This window comes from Trichosurus vulpecula, chromosome 3 (assembly GCF_011100635.1).
Source record: "Trichosurus vulpecula isolate mTriVul1 chromosome 3, mTriVul1.pri, whole genome shotgun sequence".
NCBI lineage: Eukaryota > Metazoa > Chordata > Mammalia > Diprotodontia > Phalangeridae > Trichosurus > Trichosurus vulpecula.
In genome coordinates this window covers 161,988,995-162,006,882 of record NC_050575.1, presented here as the reverse complement: position 1 = coordinate 162,006,882, position 17,888 = coordinate 161,988,995, and the positions used below count along the sequence as shown (strand labels likewise).

General features: G+C 45.7%; 2 protein-coding genes across 11 annotated transcripts in view; one reads left to right on the top strand and one right to left on the bottom strand.

Moving 5' to 3' along the window:
- DYNC2I2 (dynein 2 intermediate chain 2) overlaps window positions 1-9,486 on the top strand; it is a 34,678-nt gene extending 25,192 nt beyond the window's left edge. Inside the window, exons 4-9 of the mRNA XM_036749402.1 lie at window positions 3,588-3,745; window positions 4,525-4,634; window positions 6,072-6,239; window positions 6,858-7,090; window positions 8,492-8,649; window positions 9,035-9,486. Of these exons, the coding sequence (XP_036605297.1) occupies window positions 3,588-3,745; window positions 4,525-4,634; window positions 6,072-6,239; window positions 6,858-7,090; window positions 8,492-8,649; window positions 9,035-9,273 (1,066 nt within the window). The 3' untranslated portion in view covers window positions 9,274-9,486. The remainder of the gene's footprint in view (window positions 1-3,587; window positions 3,746-4,524; window positions 4,635-6,071; window positions 6,240-6,857; window positions 7,091-8,491; window positions 8,650-9,034) is intronic.
- Window positions 9,487-9,676: 190 nt separating this feature from the next.
- SPTAN1 (spectrin alpha, non-erythrocytic 1) overlaps window positions 9,677-17,888 on the bottom strand; it is a 60,960-nt gene continuing 52,748 nt past the window's right edge. For 6 of the 10 annotated variants that reach the window (XM_036749398.1, XM_036749401.1, XM_036749396.1 and 3 more), the window contains 11 exons: window positions 17,672-17,748; window positions 17,370-17,579; window positions 16,663-16,959; window positions 16,114-16,226; window positions 15,306-15,323; window positions 12,181-12,235; window positions 11,582-11,778; window positions 11,202-11,255; window positions 10,939-11,085; window positions 10,676-10,823; window positions 9,677-9,995 (listed from right to left, as the gene is read on the bottom strand). In XM_036749398.1, coding sequence (XP_036605293.1) covers window positions 9,870-9,995; window positions 10,676-10,823; window positions 10,939-11,085; window positions 11,202-11,255; window positions 11,582-11,778; window positions 12,181-12,235; window positions 15,306-15,323; window positions 16,114-16,226; window positions 16,663-16,959; window positions 17,370-17,579; window positions 17,672-17,748 — 1,442 coding nt within the window. In that variant the 3' untranslated portion in view covers window positions 9,677-9,869. Of the gene's footprint in view, window positions 9,996-10,675; window positions 10,824-10,938; window positions 11,086-11,201; window positions 11,256-11,581; window positions 11,779-12,180; window positions 12,236-13,859; window positions 13,923-15,305; window positions 15,324-16,113; window positions 16,227-16,662; window positions 16,960-17,369; window positions 17,580-17,671; window positions 17,749-17,888 lie in introns of all 10 variants that reach the window. The other 4 variants (XM_036749394.1, XM_036749392.1, XM_036749393.1 and 1 more) reach the window with 1 other exon arrangement.

Here is a 17,888-nt window from a genome sequence, read left to right as displayed (position 1 = left end):
GACACTTATAACTGTGTGACCCTGGGCAAGTCACTTAGTCCTGTTTGCCCCAGGAGCTGGAAGAGGATGTGGCAAACCACTCCAGTATCTCTGCCAAGAAAACCCCAAATGGTGTCACAAAGCTGGGCACGACTGAAACAACTGGACGGTAATAGGATATCCAAGCAGAGGTACAGTCGATAACAAGGAACAAGTCAAGAGAGGGTTGGAAGTAGGATACATAGTTTTTTGATTCATCTGCATAGACACAATAATTGAACCCCTGGGAGTGGATGAGCTCACCGAAGGAGAGAGCATAGCGAGAGAAGGCCCAGGGAAGAGCCTTGGGGGAGGCTCATACTTGGTGGGCAGAGCTCCAGAAGAGGCAATCAGACTTGTAGGGAACCAGGAGAGAACAGTGGCATGGAAGTTGTGGGAGGAGAGAATGTCTAGGGAAGAGGATGGTCAGTAGTGTTAAAAATTACAGAGAGCTCGAGTAAAATGAGGTCTGAATAAAACCATTGAATTTAGTAGTTAAAAGGTAACTTTTGGTGCTAGCCCATCTACTGGTGGTCTCAGAAACCAGATTTTGATGAACACCTGCCTTGGTGAAGAATTCACCATTTCATAAGGTAGTCCATTCCATTATTGGACAGCTCTAATTATTTGAAAATTCTCCCTTCTGTTGTATTAAATCCAGTGGTGTAAGTTCTCCCCTTCAGGGGCCAAGCACAGCAAGTTTTTTCCACTTGACAGCCCTCCAAACATTTGAATGTGCCCATCTTATCTTCTCTAATCATCTCTTCTTCAGGCTAAAGATTTCTTAGTTCCTTTCCTTAGTCCTTAAATGGCATGGCTTTGAGTTTCCTCAGCATTATGTTCACTCTTTTCTGGACTTGTTTTGGCATGTCTTTGGTCTTCCTAAAATGTGGCACTCAGGCTTGAAACAGTCTTCCGGATGGTTTCTGCCCCAGGTGGGGCTCAGTGGGACTGTTGTCTCCCTCATGGAGGACACCACCTCTAAGTTCAGGCAGCTCACGTGGCTGCTGCATCACACGTGTTGAGCTTAGACACAGCTAGCTACAACCACCAGGATTTCACATTTCACATGTCTTGCTACATCTCATCCATTTTGTACCCGTAGAGCTGATTTTTTTGAACCCAAGTGTAAGACGGGGTATTTGTCCCTTTGATTACATCTGCTCCATCATCCTAGGCTGCTGAGATTTTTTTGGATCTCCGTTCTGTCAGCTACCATATTGGCTATCTTTATCATTTTGTGTCTCACAAATGTGTTGATAAACATGCCATCTATGTCTTCATTTAAACCACTGATAAAAATGTTGAACAGCATGTGTTACTTTCAGTTTGAATACATTGTGATCCTTTTAACTTGTCCATTTGCTAATCTGGACCAGGCCAGTCGGATAGCAGGGATATGAGAAGAGTGCTGCAGAAGGGCTGGGGTCAGCCTCACAAGGTGTTAACTTGTTTACCAAGAACAAGGATCTGCTCTTGTTCCTGTTGCTTCCACTTCATCTTCCTTGGAGTTCAGATAGAAATGGTCCTAGGACAAGATCCCCCCCGGCTAATTTTCTTAATATTTAATATTCTATTGCACAGGTAGTTAAAGTAGCTTTTTTGGTTGTTGAGTAAAAGTATTGGGATGTTTAGCTCATCTTTTGTAGGTTTGCTGAAAGCATCCGTGGCACAGCTTCAGAAACAGGCAGGACAAGATGACATGTACCTGCCTCCTGTTCCAACATGATCTCCTTGGCTAGGTCTCTATATTTTGAAAGCTATTTATTGCATGTAGCTTGGAGATTTTGAATGATGGCTATGGGGAGCTCTGTTATAACATTGTTAATTTTTTATGGATTAGGATTAGGATTATGCCTAAAAATATAAAAAATATATTACAATATTAAATATAAAATATAATAATAAACAACTGATATTTATATAGCACTATAAAGTTTGCCGAATACTTTTATATACATTATCTCATTTGAGCCCCAAAACTACCTTAAGAGATATTGAAGAGGGCAGCTGGGTGGCGTAGTGAGTAGAGCACCAGCCCTGGCGTCAGGAGGACCTGAGTTCAAATTCGGCCTCAGACACTTGACACACTTACTAGAAGTGTGACCTTGGGCAAGTCACTTAACCCTAATTGCCCTGCCTTCCCCCTCCAAAAATAAAAGAGAAATTGAAGATACTATTCTTCCCCTTTTGCAGATTAAAAAGCGGATCAGAGCGTTTAAGTGGTTTGCTCACAGCTCCCAAGTATCAGAGGTGGCTTTTGAATCCATGTTCTGGACTCACAATTCCTCTAAAGTTTCAGAGATTTCTTAGTTCAGGTGAGGCTGTAGCTCTCACACCTTCCTCCTTGGGCTTTGACTTGTACAACTTAGGTCAGTTTATGTCTCTGCTACTTGGCGGTTTTTTTTTTTATTAATTTTTCAATCTAAATCTTAGCTTAAAAAAAAGTTTTTCTTAATGTGTTTTCTGCTTTTTACCTCATTATAGTTCTCCCTGATCTCCCTCATGCCTTCCCAGAGAGCCATCACATATAACAAATAGTATTTTTTAAAGATAAAGAAAATGGAAAAAAAATCAGCGCAACTGATCAAAAAAGGCCCAAACTGCGTGAGTCAGTAATTTCTGTGGACTTCTCACTTCTGCAGAGGAGCAGGTTGGGTGGTCCTCCTGTATCTCTCTAAAGTTTGATTTAAATTTACGGAAATAGGGCAGGTTAGGGAGACATTTGGTTGATTTGGTCAGATTCAGAGCTTCCTGGGGCTGAGCTACTGCTGAGAGACTGAATTTATAACCCAGGGAAGATGCTTTCCTCACTTTCCTATCCACTCACTGTCCTCCCAAGGGATTTTGGGGAGATAGACAAGGGATAAGGAATAAGGACAAGGGCTATTGCATCATTACCCTGGAACCAGAAGCCAGATTATTTTCTTTGTTCCCGCCTTCTTTGCCCCATTCCTGATTCAGCCCATAAGTCCCAGCCACTCATTTCGAAAGTATTCTAATTCAAAGGGAGCAAGTAAGTAGAGTGTATTTGAAGGGATACTGTCCTGGGAATCAGGAGGCTTGATTTTTGCCATGACACTTTCTTATGTACCACGGGCAGGCCGGTCACTGTTGGTGGAGCCTGATCTGTGAGGTGGTGCATCTTGTTGTTGGTGTGGGGTGGCTGGAGGCAGGACAGTTGCATGTGCATGCCTACACGCCATCTCCTTGGGGTAGGGATAGGGTAGGGATCCTCAAACCAGTGAAAATCAATTAAAAGTCAAAAGCAGTGCTTGGCTTATTACAGTAGTGTTCACAATAAAATTTTTACCCACCCTTGGGATATTTCAAGTGACTTTTGTCTTCTAACGTCCTAAAATACTAACATATTGAAATTTTTTGTTTAATGGGAGGACATAGTCTTGACCACCCAGTTTTGCTTTCTAGGAGTAGGGAAAAGCTGAGGCTTAAAATCCAGTCCCCCGGTATGTGTGTCTGTGTAAGTAAAGGTCCTTTCCTAAGTCTCTGGACTTGATATGAAACCTCTAGTAGGAAACACCATTTTTCTGCCTCTTCTCCCCCATCAGTTTAGATGATGGTGACTGGAGCACTGAGAAATCTTTTGTGTGCACCTGGAACCTGGATCGTCGGGAGCTGAACCCCAGGCAACCTTCTGCTGTGGTGGAGGTGCCTAGCTCAGTCATGTGCTTGGCATTCCATCCAACTCAGCCCTCCCACATTGCAGGTAAGCCCTACCCTTACTTCTCTTGTCCTGTTTATCCTACTATCCAACACTTTGTTCTTTCTCAGTCCGGCTCCCACCCTCCCAAGTCCTTATCCCTTCCTCCCCGCAGTGGGCAGAAAGAAGGGCCTGTGGGAAAAACAAATACACAGTTCTTTATGGATCAACTACTGTGGGCACGACATCATGCTAGGTGCTGTGGAGGACTTAGTTCAGTTCAGTAACTGTCAAATACCTGTGCCATGCAATGCAGTGTGTGCTCAGGGTACAAAGACAAGGAACAATAGAACGTTCTGTCCTCAAAGAGCTCACACATAGATAATGAAATACAAGATGATTTGGGGAGGGAGAGAATTAGCAGTTAAGGAGATCAAGAAAGGCTTCCTGAAGGTGGCTCCTGAACTAAACCTTGAAAGAATCTAAGCCTTACAGGAGGCAAAGGTGAGGAGAGTGTGCATTCTAGACTTGTGCCAGTCTGCTGACCAGGGAAGCTAGAATGTGCCGATGCCAGTGGAGGCCACAATGGAGAGAGGAAGCCCTCTTAGTTGGTATGGCTAGGGAAGATTTCCTGGAGGAGTTAAGACTTAAGGTGGGTCTTGAAGGAGATGTGGGCCATGAAAGGTAGCAGTGGGACTACCCCCAGGAAGCAGGGTGGTTTTCATGTGCATCTTCTATGTGTGTTTTAGAATGTGGCGTGGGGGAGGGGCTTAGAAGGGGAAAGGAAACTGAGGGGGTTTGAGAGTGGGGCAGTCTTGCCAAAATCCCCATTCCTTTTCCCTCAGGTGGCCTCTATAGTGGGGAGGTGCTGGTTTGGGACATGAGCCGGCCTGAGGACTCCTTGCTCTGGAGAACAGGAATGACGGATGACACTCACACAGATCCCGTCTATCAGGTCAGCACAGCCCAGCTGCAGGAGACACCCTAAGTTATGTCCAGTACATTGAGGCTCCCTTTAAAGAAACAGGAGCAGCAGCTCATGGGCCCTGGCTCCTCTCTGATTCCTCTTCAAATGTCTTACGTGTATTGTATGTCCCTGGGAAACAGGCTGGGAGAAGAAGGTGCTACAAATGAGCAAGTAGCATCTCCCTAAGCCCCTTGTCAGGAAAAGAGGGCTCACACTTAATCCAACAAGATGTGAAAGCCCATCCTCCTAGGAATGAAATCACTGCTGATGAAGAAGGGGTTAACTAGTAAACAGGTAGATGTCTCACCATTCTTCATTGTCATCATAACTGTCCCCACCTCCTTGCAGAGGCTTCCTAGTCGCCACCCTGTGGCCCAGCCTTCTCTACTAGAAATGTCTAGACAAAAGTGTCATTGAGCTGCCTCCTGTTGTCCTGGCTTCTGGCTGGCATAGAACCCACAGCATGGAGTAGTCTCAAAGCTGCCACTGTTTGCCTGCCCTGGGCTCTGGGGCTGTTGTGAGAAAACTCCTCAGAGAAGGAGCCTCACATAGCCTGTCATAGGGCCCTGCATTGTGTGGGGATGTGAGGGGTCCAGGCTGAAGCTTGGGTATGGATTTGGTGAGTGGTCCTCTATGGCCGATTCTGCCCTCTCCTGTGTTGTGGGTGAGTGATTAGAGTAGTTGATAACAAGGTCAGTAGCCCATAATCTCCTGCTGGGTGGAGCCGAGTTTTGTGACCTTTCTCACTTGTACCCAGGAAAGGATGTCAAGGTCACACTGAAGGCCTAGGGGGCAGAAGTTACAGGAAAGCAGGGTTAGGCTCTTCAGAAAAACAGCCTAATGATCAGAACTGCCCCAGTGCTCAATAAACTACTTAAGGAAGTACTGTGTTCTCCCATCCCTGGAAGTCTTCACACAGAAGTTGGATAACTAATTGGGGATATTTTAGAGATTTCTGCTTGAGGTTTGGGTTAGGGCAGATGAGCAATGAAATCCCTTCTGATTTTGTGGTTTTATTCTCTTGAAGGAAGGGGACATAGGTTGGAGGGTAGGATGGTTCAATGAGCATGTGTTTTTGCTTATGAACCTCAACTCTGGTTGCCTCAGGAGGTGGCAGAAAGCCAACTCTGCCCTGGAGGATGCCATCCCCAAGGCATCCAGGGTAGAGAAGTTAGACTTGAGAGCCCTTAAGAAACCCTTCACTCAGTGCTGATGCCAGACTTTCTGCTACTATGGGTCTGTCCTTAAGCACCCTGGTTCTTCCCTCATTTTTTTGTGTTAGCACAGTGGAAAAAAGGAAGGGGGCCAAACCCTCGGGAAGGGGGGAAAAGGATGTTCGTCAAGGATCCTACATGCCACTGAGGTGGCCTCTGCCCTCTCTGCCTTCTCCAGCTGTGTTCTTTCCTTCCCTTGTGGTCTACACAGGTTGCCTGGTTGCCTGAACCCCGGCACAGCCACCGCTTCCAGTTGTTGAGTGTCTCCACAGATGGGAAGGTGTTGCTGTGGCAGGCAGCTGGTTCAGGACAGCTGCATCTGACAGAGGGCTTCGCTCTAGTCGTCCAGCAGATCCCCCGAAACACAAAGCTGAAGAAGGTGAGCAGAGCCAAGGCTGATATGGAGGGGCTGGGCATGAGGAAGGGGACCAAGGACATCCTCATGGACCTAGTGTGAGGCTTCTCCCCATGAAAAAGACCTGATCAGAATTGGTGGCACCTGTGACCCTCTCCTGCTTGCCTATATCTTCCTGAGGGTAGCAGAGGCCTAAGCACTAAGGAGGTGGGAGTCTAATATGGGAAATGCTGCCACTGGTACTAGGAAAGTGGTGGCAGGTAATACCAAACGGAGGAAGTGGAGGGTGGGGCTGAAGAGATAGGTTCCTGCTCATTCTTGAACCCGAGGAGGCCTAACCCAGTTGGCATCTTGTTGGAAAACAGGGTTGGGCTATAGGAAGGATTCTGGAGGTCTAGGCCCAGTTCTGTCTTCCAGAGCCATGTCTAAAACATGTTCTAGTGGAGGGAACACTGAACTTGGTAGTCAGGAGGCCTATACTAACTGTAGTGTTGACCATATCCCCTCAAAGAAAGGGGCTGGCCTCAATGCTCTCCAGTCTCTCTAGTTTTCTGATACCTAATTTCACATGGGGAGATGGGTAGTGCTTGTTGCTGGTCAGAGCATTTTGGGGCTGACCCTCCTATTGATGTCTTCTTGTAGCCTACCCGGGGTGAAACAGAGGTAGGGGTCACAGCTCTAGCCTTCTCCAGCTTTGACCCCAGCTTGTTTATCCTGGGCACCGAAGGTGGCTTCCCACTCAAATGTTCGACGGCAGTGGAAGTGGCAGCCCTTACCCGAATGCCTAGTTCCCTGCCACTTCGAGCACCTGCTCAGTTTACCTTCTCCCCTCATGGTGGCCCCATCTACTCTGTGAGCTGTTCACCCTTCCACAGGTAAGGTCCAGCTGTTCGTCAGAGCCAGATGAGTATGCATCTTCTCCCTTTAGTCTATAAGATAATAATTGTTTAGACTCATCTTAAACTGTTGCAGCTCACAGTTTAGGAGGTGCTGAAGGGGTCTCAAGTGGAAAAAGTTGAAGTAGCCCTAGTTTAGAGCAGGAGTTCTTAAACTTTAGGTCCTGGAAACATTCTTTCCTATTTTGATAACTGAACTTCAGTATAAGTGGTTTTCTTTGTAATCCTATGTATCTTATTCTGAGAAGAGATTCATAGGCTTCACCAGGCTGCCAAAAGAAGGGTCCAAGGACCCCACAAAGTTAAAAATGGCTCAGAGGGCCCTTTGGCAAGTCACTCCTTTTTGCTCAATGGGGTTATTAGACAAATTCCTCTTTCCCCTCCTGAGAAAGGCTGAATCCTTTAATGATTCAGACCCCCTACTCCATTCTTGGTAGACTAGCAGAATAATCTTTTTAAAGATTAGGGGGATGTAGAGTGTGGTGCAGAGCCCTGGGCTTGAGCTTGAGATCTGGATGAGGGTCCAGCTCAGACACCCATTTGCTGCAGGACCTTGGGCCAGTTGTACACGACTGAGTGACTGAATAGCTTGGGCCCGTCATTTATCCTTCAGCGTCCTCATTTGTAAAATGAGGAAGATGGACTCTATCTTAAAAGCTGCTGTCAGATGTGACCCTGTGAGCAGGCCCTCTTACATCTTGGCTGCTCTCCCCTTCCATGAATCCAAAGTCTGCTTGAGCGTGCCTCACTTTTTACTTCCATGTCTTTGCACACATTATTTTTTCCCTTTATTCAAATACTACCCACTCATTGAGGCTCAGGACAAGTCCCAGTTTTATGACCGTACCTATTACCATGGCTCTGTGCGTGCAGTCATTTTTCAGTTGTGTCTGACTGCGCGACCCCATTTGGGGTTTTCTTGGCAGACACTGGAGTGGTTTGCCATTTCCTTTTACAGGTGAAGAAACTGAAACAGACAGGGTAAAGTGACTTGCCCAGGGTCACACAGCCATAAGTAGCTGAGGTTAGATTAGAACACAGGAACATGGGTCTTCCTGACCCCAGGCCAGGTCCTTTATCCATTGTGCCACCCAGCGTGGCTCTTAGCTTTCCAAATTTTCATGGTCCTCACTTTGGGTTCTACTCCATAGCATTTACACCTGAGAATATTAACGTAGCATACGCTGCTTGTTATTTATCCTTGCATGGTATCTTGGAGTCTTTTGTACATTAGAAAATGTTGGGAGATAAAATGTGGGGCCTAGCATACTGGACCGTAGCATTTTTGCTGCCTTTAGTACAGACGACCAGGTTTTTGGGTATGTATATATTGACACAGGCACACTGGGTAGACCGACTTGCTCCTTTGCTTTCCCCTAGGAACTTGTTTCTGAGTGCTGGGACAGATGGCCACATCCACCTGTATTCCATGCTACAGGCCCAGCCCTTGACATCTCTCCAGCTATCCCACAAGTACTTGTTTAGTGTGCGCTGGTCTCCTGTCCGTCCTTTGGTCTTTGCTGCTGCCTCTGGGGAAGGTAAGACGGCTTTTCTTTGTTTTAGGAAGTCTAATTGTTTAGGAGAAACTCCTCCCATTCCTCTTTTAAATCACCCAGGGGAAGGGCTGGTTACTTCTAGACAATTTAGTTATTTTTTTATTGGAGTATGGGATGAGAATGTCAAAGCTGTAGTAATTTTAGTTGATTTTAAGTTCTAGGTCTGGGTTTCTGGAAGCTTGGCTTTAAAGGGGGATTCCAGTGATGGGGTGCAAAGAGGAAAATTACTTCTTGGCTTCTGACTCAGTAACAGACCTACCTTTAAAACATTTATCGAGCATTTAAAGTCATTCTGTTCAATTCCAAATGAAATAGTTCCTGTCCTCAAGAATTTACCTTTTTCTTTCTTCTCACCTTTTTCTTAAAGGAGACATACAGCTGTTTGATCTCAGAAAAAGCTCCCAGAAACCCACAGTTTCTATCAAGCAAACCCCAGATGAAAGCCCAGTATACTGTCTGGAATTCAATCTTCAACAGACTCATCTCCTGGCTGCTGGGGATGCCAAAGGTGTTGTCAAGATATGGCAGCTAAGCACAGAGTTCACAGAACAAGCACCTCGGGAAACAGAAGACCTGGACCAACTGGCAACTGAGGTGGCTAGCTGAGGACACCCCACTTTCCTTTTGCAAGAAGGTGGTGATGAGCAGAAATGAGCAGCATAGGGCATTTAAATTGCTTACCCATGGTACGAGGAATGTTGTTCAAGGCTTAGAGGGAGAATTCTGCTCCTGTGAGCAGTGAGTCCTTTGGGTATTACTCAGATATAACATACATAAATATTCACGTGTTTGCTAATGATTAAAACAGAAAAAAACTTTTTTTGGGGGGTGAGTCATTTATTTATCTTTTGCATACAGAAAATTGGGAAGAAACAGGAATGAAGTGAAGCCAGCTTTATAGAATTTTTCACCTTAAGGTCTGGTTGGGGCAAGCTGGTTTTAGGACAGATAGGAGACAGGGTGAAATCCCATAATTTTAAACATAAATCTCCTGACAGTGATCCAGCCATTTCAACTGGACTCTTAACATTTTATTGAAGCACCATTTTCTCTAATATCCCCAAGCTAAGCAGTTTTAAGGTTACATTTGGAAGTAACACTGTCTGAATTTTTTTTCCTTTAAGAGCACAAAGATGGACAGACATGCAGTGAGGCAGCAAGCCGAGCAGTATTTGGCTGTGGCTAACACTAGGGGTTGTGAATCAGTTCACAAAGAGAGAACGAGTAAATTCTACGTAGTCAAAAGCAGAGGGGAGCTCACGGCCCTTGCCATCCACATAGGGCTTCATGTGTGAGATGCAGTAGTCTGCTTGCTCCCTTGTCAGATTCTGAAAGGGGAAAAGAGGAGAATGATTAGGAGTAGCATCACCTTGCCCCGCGTCCAGGGAAGCTCAACTTCTGTCTCTTTAACCAAGACTGACTAGTTTATGGAGAGCAGAATAGAATCTCTTGGGAGCCCCAGGTATCAGTTCCTCATCACAGGGAAGAATGATAACACAAAGGAAAGACTACAGAACTGACAGCCTGACCCTCTGTAGACTGTGTCCTGTGTCCTTAGTCAATTGGAGACTGTAATCCCTGCACAGGGTTGATTAGAACATCGTGTGAAAATCATGATCTCAGGAAGTGCACGGACTAGTCGAGATGTAGCTTCTAGGCCAGGTTCCACTACTGACCAACTAACTGGCTTTGTGGGCAAGGTACAAGAAGCTATCACCAGCATGTCAAGTGGGGACATTCCCTTTTACCTTAAGGGAGTTGCTATCAGTGCTTTAAAAAGAGTAAGTGCTAGATATAGCCTGTTTTTAGACCCAATAGAAGGTATGTTCAGTCTGCTGCTTACAGGAAGACAGATTCTGGCTCATTGGAAAGAGGAGATGTAATAAACATGGAATGGGGCTTGAGATTCCTGTCACTGGTGATGCTCTAATTCTCTACCCTGGTCACTCCTGAGACAAGAATGCCCAACAGTCCCCTGGTGGATCAGAACCACGCATTTCATGCATACCTGGTACAATTCTTCCTTGGTCACATAGGGTTTTCCCTCAGAACTGAGGGCACGGAAAGCACTCTCAATCTCCTCACTGGATTTGACATTTTCAGTCTCTCGGCTGATCATAAAAGCCATGTATTCCTGCAGGGATACATGGCCATCCCTGGGAAAGAAAGAAAGGAAAGGGAATGGGATGATAGAACATCCGTTCTTGACTAGCCTGGGCATCACCCTGCATCATCTTTTGCTCTCGCCCACTCTTATTTTTGGCAGTGTACCTGTTTGGATCCACAGTGTCGAGGATAGCTTCAAACTCAGGGTCTGGTTCTCCTTCTTCCACCATAGGCAGGTCATAACCCAGGGAACGCAAGCAAGACTTAAACTCTTGGTGATTGAGTCGGCCAGACTTATCCTTATCAAAATGTCTGCAATGCAGAAAGCCAGGGAGGATCAGAGTTGGCAGAATGGTGTCAGAGAGCACGAAGCACAAAGTAACCACCTTCCTTTCGAAACCTCCCCGGAGAATTGTGGCAGTACTCACTTAAACATCATGCTGAACTCCTTCAGGGCCTCTTCAGTCACACCAGTTGTATTCCTGTAAACAAAAGCATAGTTATGGACTTGTCCCTGTAGCTGGGGCACTTGCATGGTTTTACAGTGCTGGCAATTGGGTGGTCCTTTGTTTATCTGGCCAATAAAAACACGGCCCTCTTGTCCCCTCCAAAGTCTCCAGAGAATACCAGATAAATGGCTATTAAGTGGCTGTTACATTTTCACTAATCTTCCTGTTGATACCAAGATCATTACCCTCCTGTTATCTAGAATCTGTAAGACCCACCCAAGTTTTCGAGAAATAATGAATTTCTTCTCATCTCATCATAAAGCAGCCTAACATCTGGGAATGATGCAGGTGAGGCATACCTGGCCTGGATCTGCTGCTCCAGGTTGTGCTGCATTCGCATCCCAAGTTGGTCCAACTGATCCCACTGCTGGGCCAGCCCTACAGTGCTATGCTCAGTGTATTTGTTATCCAGGATAAGGGCTTCCTCCATGGCTGCCCCCAGGTCCTCAATTTTCTTCAGCTGACTCCTCATGGCCCGGATCTCCTGGTGTTTACGCTGTGGGTGGGAAGAGGAAGTTAAAAGACAAAGGGAAAAGCTGGTGGGTAAGGATGGCTATTCCCCTAACTTTTTTCACTTACTGAGGCAAAAAGGCTGTTGGATTCAGGATTTTTGTTTTTACTAAGAAGCCTAGAGAAGGCATGAGGAATCCCATGACTCAAAGAATCCCTGGTTCCCACAGGGCAGGGTCCCTTGGCAGCCCTTGGTGGGGTTAAACCCTTGTCCCAAACTGTGGATCTCTCTAACTAAAGCTAGGGAGGAAAATGCCATAACTTGATGGAGGAGTAGGTGCTTGCTTTATTCCTGGGAAGCAGAGGGAGCAGGGACATAAGCAGAAACACTCTAGCAAATGACTTCAGACAGACTGCAGAGAACAGGAGCCATGCCTGGCACACTTACTTTAGTGGCTTCCAGCTGGGATTCCAGGGTCCCAGATTCTTCCACCATACACGACCTAAACAAAGAAACATGATAAAAATTTTGGGAAAGAACAACGGGTTGGGGGGCTTGAAATTAACCCCATCCTTTCAGGAATGAAATAATACCTTTTGCACTTCATTTAAGTCCCTTTCTTCATGGAGCACAAAACACATCTTTCCTTAGCTAACATCTCTTCACAAATGTCCCATGAGGGCATTTGCTAGGGCAAGCGTTATCTCCATTACATAGATTAGGGACCTGAGGCTCAACATGGGTTAGGTGAGATTGAGAACAGAGACAGGGATAGAACTGAGGCCTCCCGCCTCCTCAGCCTGGTACTTCACCCATTTACTGTACTTTGTGAAACTGCACCTGTCCTCACTATGTTCTACCAGTCACATTTCCCCATGTTTTCCCAGTCCCAGTGTTTTAAATGGAGATTGGTCAGTTTAGGCAGGCAATTTAGTAACCTTCCTAATGACTTGGGAGTCAATTTCAAGCCCCACGACTCCCATGGAAAGACCTGAGAGATATTTTGTGCTCAAAGTGCTCACCTCTCTCCCCACCTTGTAAGATTAGAAACACAGTGCAGCTCCAACAACCGTGCTCTACCTACTACAGCAGTGGGAAACTTGGGAGAAGGACGACATACATGGCCAAGATAAGAGAGGAGGCCAGAGGCCAAAATGTTTCCTCAAGGCTTGGTTGCCAAGGGCTCAATCTCAGGGCCTTTTTGCAATCTGTTCATTGTGGGAGGGGGAACTATGGTGCCAATGCCTAAGTGTATGGGTATAGGCAACACTGAAAATGAGGCCAATATCTTAGAAACTTAAGCAATGAATCGAATCGTCTTTTCTGCTTAAGAGTTGCTAAGACAGTTGGCATTTGTTATTTGTTATTTTAAGTTTTTGTAAAGCCCTGATGGTTTGGCCCAATGAGGAAAACAACACTACTGTCTCCTGGATCCGTGTTCCGGACTCAGGGTTATGTATGTGCACAGGCTCCCTGTGAATGGTAATGATGTGCTTGGTTCTTAAATGCTCTGGTCTCTTCATATGTCAGTGTGAGGTTTACAGCAGGCAACCAGTGAACAAAGAACAAGTTGTGGTTACCATGCAAGGACAAGGTAACACTGTGTTTTTGATGGAGGAAATTTAAGTTTATGTGCCATCTTCTTCTGTGCCACCTCTTCCCCTGGAAACTACTCTTCCGTATTCCGGGGTGGGGTGGGTTTGGAGAATGTGATTTCATTGGGATAGAAAATTTCTGGTAAAAAAACCCAACCAAACAAAACAAAACTCCCTCCACCAGCAGTTATGTGTCTGTCAGAGGCAGGACTTAGGTTTCCCTGACTCCCGGGATTTCTCTCTAGAATCGAAATTGCTCTAGCAACGGAAATCAATAAAGTTTTCTCCTATAACAGCAGGTCAGATCTAATTATGCTCTATTCCCACGGGAAAAGCACACACCAGGACCTGGGGTGGGGTGGCAGGACAGGGTGGGAGTCTGGACCCTGGTGCAGGCGTTAAGGACAGAGGCCCCTCCTTCCCAAGCGGCCACGGGCAGTGAGTTAGTGAGGAAGCAAAGCCGCCCAGGAAGTCAAGAGTGCATTGGGAAAATCACAGTGAGGTAAGAAGAGAAAATAAGAGGAGAAAAACCTTCCAGACAGATCATCCCCAACTTCATACTGATAGACACGAATGACCCGACGATATGCTATGCTATTCAAAGAAAAGAAACCAAATGAATACACACCAAAGGAGGAAGAAGGGAAAGAGGCAAGAGCACACAGACAGAAACATACTACAAGGTCCGAGCTGGCAATGCACAGACAACAGTAACATCAAAGCCAAGGCAGGCGTCCAGTGGTGGACTAGAACCTCTACCCACGGGGACCACAGGCAGGTGCTTTTTAACTCAGAGGACTAGAGTGGAAAGGGACAAGGATTTTTTGGGACCCACAAGGAAAATGGAGCATTTTGCTTCACTCAGACAGATAAGACACAAGGGCTTAGAGGGTGTGAGTCTGGGAAGGAGAGCCAGGTGGCCAATTGTTCCAGAGATCTCAAGTAAAGTTTCTTTGGTGTCGACTTTCTCTGGCTAAAAATCCCCTTTAGACTTCCCCAGCAGTGACTTCATCCTGGTTCTAACCTACTCCCCCCCAAGCTCATAAGACCACAATAGTCCCACCAGCTGATTCTTTAAACAAAGAAGTGGTGGTACTAATGAGTGGTCTAACTTTAGTGGATCCAGTGAGTGTGGGGGCTCTTATCTTGCCTTGATTCTTCTCTTTTCTTTCATAAAATTCTTTGAATTGAATTTTACATCCTTTTCTCAACCACAAACTTAAGAAAAGGAAATACTGTACTCAAAACTCATTTTCAAAAATGTCTTTCCCAGGGCAGGACAGGATCCTCACAAGACCCTTTATGTCTTCTTGATGGTTCAAAAAAGAGCCAATTTTTTCTTAGAGACCTAGTAAGATAGCCCTGAGTCTAAAATGAGTTGTCATGGCTCAACCAATTTCAAGTAATTTGCACAAATATCAAAACTGACAATTGATGTTTATCTAAAAGATTTTGAGCTTTCCCATTTTTCAAATTATTTTCCACCTGGCTTTGCTACAAAGTACTTGAAGGGCAACTATTTTCCACTGGGCAGATGGGGGATTAGACATATAGACATGATATTACTATGTTAATGGAGAAACAACAGTTAAAAACTCAGACTCTCTAATCAGTGCTTTATCCCTTCATCATGCTGCTTTTGCCAAAGCAGAACGTCTCCTTGGTAAAAAAAACAATAGAGAAATGGCTCTCCTCCCCAGGCTTTAGGTCCTGAAGGGAACAGGCATACTTTTTACAATTAACCTGGATATCCAGGCTGGACATTAGGGTGGGGGGCCCCCCACACGCTCCCTTTTGGGGAAGGATGGTGCCTGACACAGTTATCTTAAGGGTGGTACAATCCACCCCTGGACAGGCAGGCCCATCATAGAAACACTTTAAGCCAAGCCACTGGGTAAAGGAGTCGGGGGAGGTGGGGGACAGGGAACAAGCATACAATACACCAATGCCTGGGGAGAATAAAAAGGTGATATTAACCCATCGAGGAGATATGTTCTGTGAAGACATGGATCCAAGAAGCAGGAGGTGGTGTCAGGAGAAGCAACCGTTTAAAAGGGAGAAAAAGGAAGAGAAAGACAGACATTAGTATAATGTCTACACATGGCACACTTCCACTAGTTCATCCACAAGTAGGTATTGAGCAACTGCTATATACACAAGGCACAATGAAGAGAAACCTTTCCTTTTCTAATTTCTGGATTTGCAATTGCTTCTTTTGGGAAAACAGTATGAAAACAATTTTGCCCTTCTTACCCAATCTCTTCTCTAGCTGGAAAAAGAGATCTGTTATCTACATTTCCTTTTTGCTTCTTTCACAAGCACCTACTATGTAACAGATGGTGAGTGTATAGAAACAACTGCCTCTGTCCTGTGAGCGCCACAGTGGGGAGGCCAGTTTGGCTCCGCTGTGTGGGGAGGAGCTGCAGTGACACCCCCAGAGGCTTTAAAAGCCAACTAAGAGTTCCTCTTGTGTCCTGGAGGCAACAGGGAGCCACTGAAGCTTTTCTGGTTGCCAGTTTCAGTAACAAGCCTTAACTGATCTTCTCTAATCAGAGCTGGAGATTTTGGAAGACAGAATATAAACTCTGCCCAGAATCCATGAAGCTGTGATTTCAGAACCAGACTTGCCCTAATGGCTCTGTCATTTTGTTGTTGTGTAATGAACTGATATAAAGGGAATGGGTGACCCCAGGGAGGTTCTAGCCTGAGCGGGATCACCTTCCCCCCAGCTGCCCCTCAAGACCAGGGAGGGCCACTCTAGGATAATGAACAAGGAGATTGGCACCTGGTCTCCTGGATCCACTGGTGGAAGGCATTGGCATGCTGCGCAAACTCCTGTCTTAACTTGTCATTCTCCTCTTGCCTTCGCTGTTCCTTCTGTAGTTCCAGCTCCCGCTCCTAAGAACCAGAGGGATGATACAGATGGAGCATCCACAAGGGCAACCCGGTTAGTAAAGGGGCTCACTGAGGATATGTCCTATAAAGATTAGCTGAAGGAACTAGGGATGTTTAGCTTGGAGAGGAGAAGACTTAATGAGGGCATGACAGATGTCAAGTATTTGATGGACTAATATGAGAAAAACATCAGTCTAGTTTTTAATATATTTTATATATTAATGACATTATGCTGAGAAGGGGGGGGGCCATAGACTTCAGACTGCCAATCTCCTATTGTAGATGGGAGTTCTCTCAGGTAGGCAAGTACCACCTCAGAAATCCTTTTATTCTCTTATGTGATATGCTGGCAGGAAAGGGCAGTTTGGGATGGAGAATCAATGAACCAGAGGGATGAATGAGGCTTAAGGTTCAGCTTAAAGGGATGTAGAAGACTCACTTTGATGATTTTCTGTAGGTTCCTCCAGGTCTCTTCCAGGGCCTCCATGGTGAACCAAGTATAGGGATTGGAGGCCACCCGAAAGCTCTTGATTTGTCTGTCTAGTTCAGCCAGTTGATTAAAATCTGCCTGGGCAGAGCTGAGTGAGGAGCGGAAGGCATCATGGGCCTCTCGCAATGCTTTGATTTCCTCCAGAGAATTGCAGCGAACAGGGTCTGTTAGGTCCTCCTCAGCATTCTCAAACCAGCTGTTGAAGGCTGAAGCCTTCTTGGCAAAGGTCAGGAAAAGATCTTCCACCTGAAAGCAGAGGAGAACCTGGTTTAGGAAAATCACAGCCTAGAAAAATACAAAGATTTATGGCATCAGGAACACATGCTGCTTACTGGTCATCTTTACATTTTAATATTTACTTCTCTCTGATTCCTCTCATTTTCACTTCGGTAAATCAGAATTCCTATCAACCTTATCTCCTCCTCTATAATTTTTCCTATACTGCAATGGAGTTGCAAAGTCTTTCCTGCCTTCTTTCTAAGGAACCTTCCTAAATAGTCTGCATATGCCTGCAACTATGTGTCATACACAGCTATATACCACCTGTGGTTTACAGGTATAGTTACAAAGCCTGGTTCATACATCACAGAAAATCAGGTAATTGTCCAGTTCAGCCTCTAACCTCAAAGAGCAGACTGACTCATTCTAATCTTTACCTTTCGGAAATGTTCCTGGGCTTCTAAAAGCTTCTTCTTGCGGGTGGCTGAGTTGGCTAGCAGCTGGTTCCAGCGCTTCATCAGAGAGGCATGTCGTGCCTCAATGGCCTTGGACTGAACGTGCTTGGCAGCCAGCAGCTGATCTTTGAGGGCTGTGATATTGGCGATCCCTTCCTGCTGGAAGGCCTGAAGCCCTGCGTCAAAGGTTTCCTGTGACGATAAAGGGAATAAGGTGCTGAGACAGAGACACACACAGAATTAGCATCTCATCTACCCTTCTACTGACAGTGGGGGCCACTGACCTGTTTGGTGAGAAGAGTCTGAACAGAAGAGAGGTCCCGGCCATAGTCATCTGTCTTCAGACTGTTTTCTTTCTCACCTGGAAATTTAAGTTTGAAAAATACGTAGCATCCCACCGGGCAAAGCAAAATTACGAATAAGATCAAATTCTATCACTCTTCCTCTACATGGTTTTAGCTAGCTGTGTGATCATGAGCAAGACACTTGACTTGTAAACTT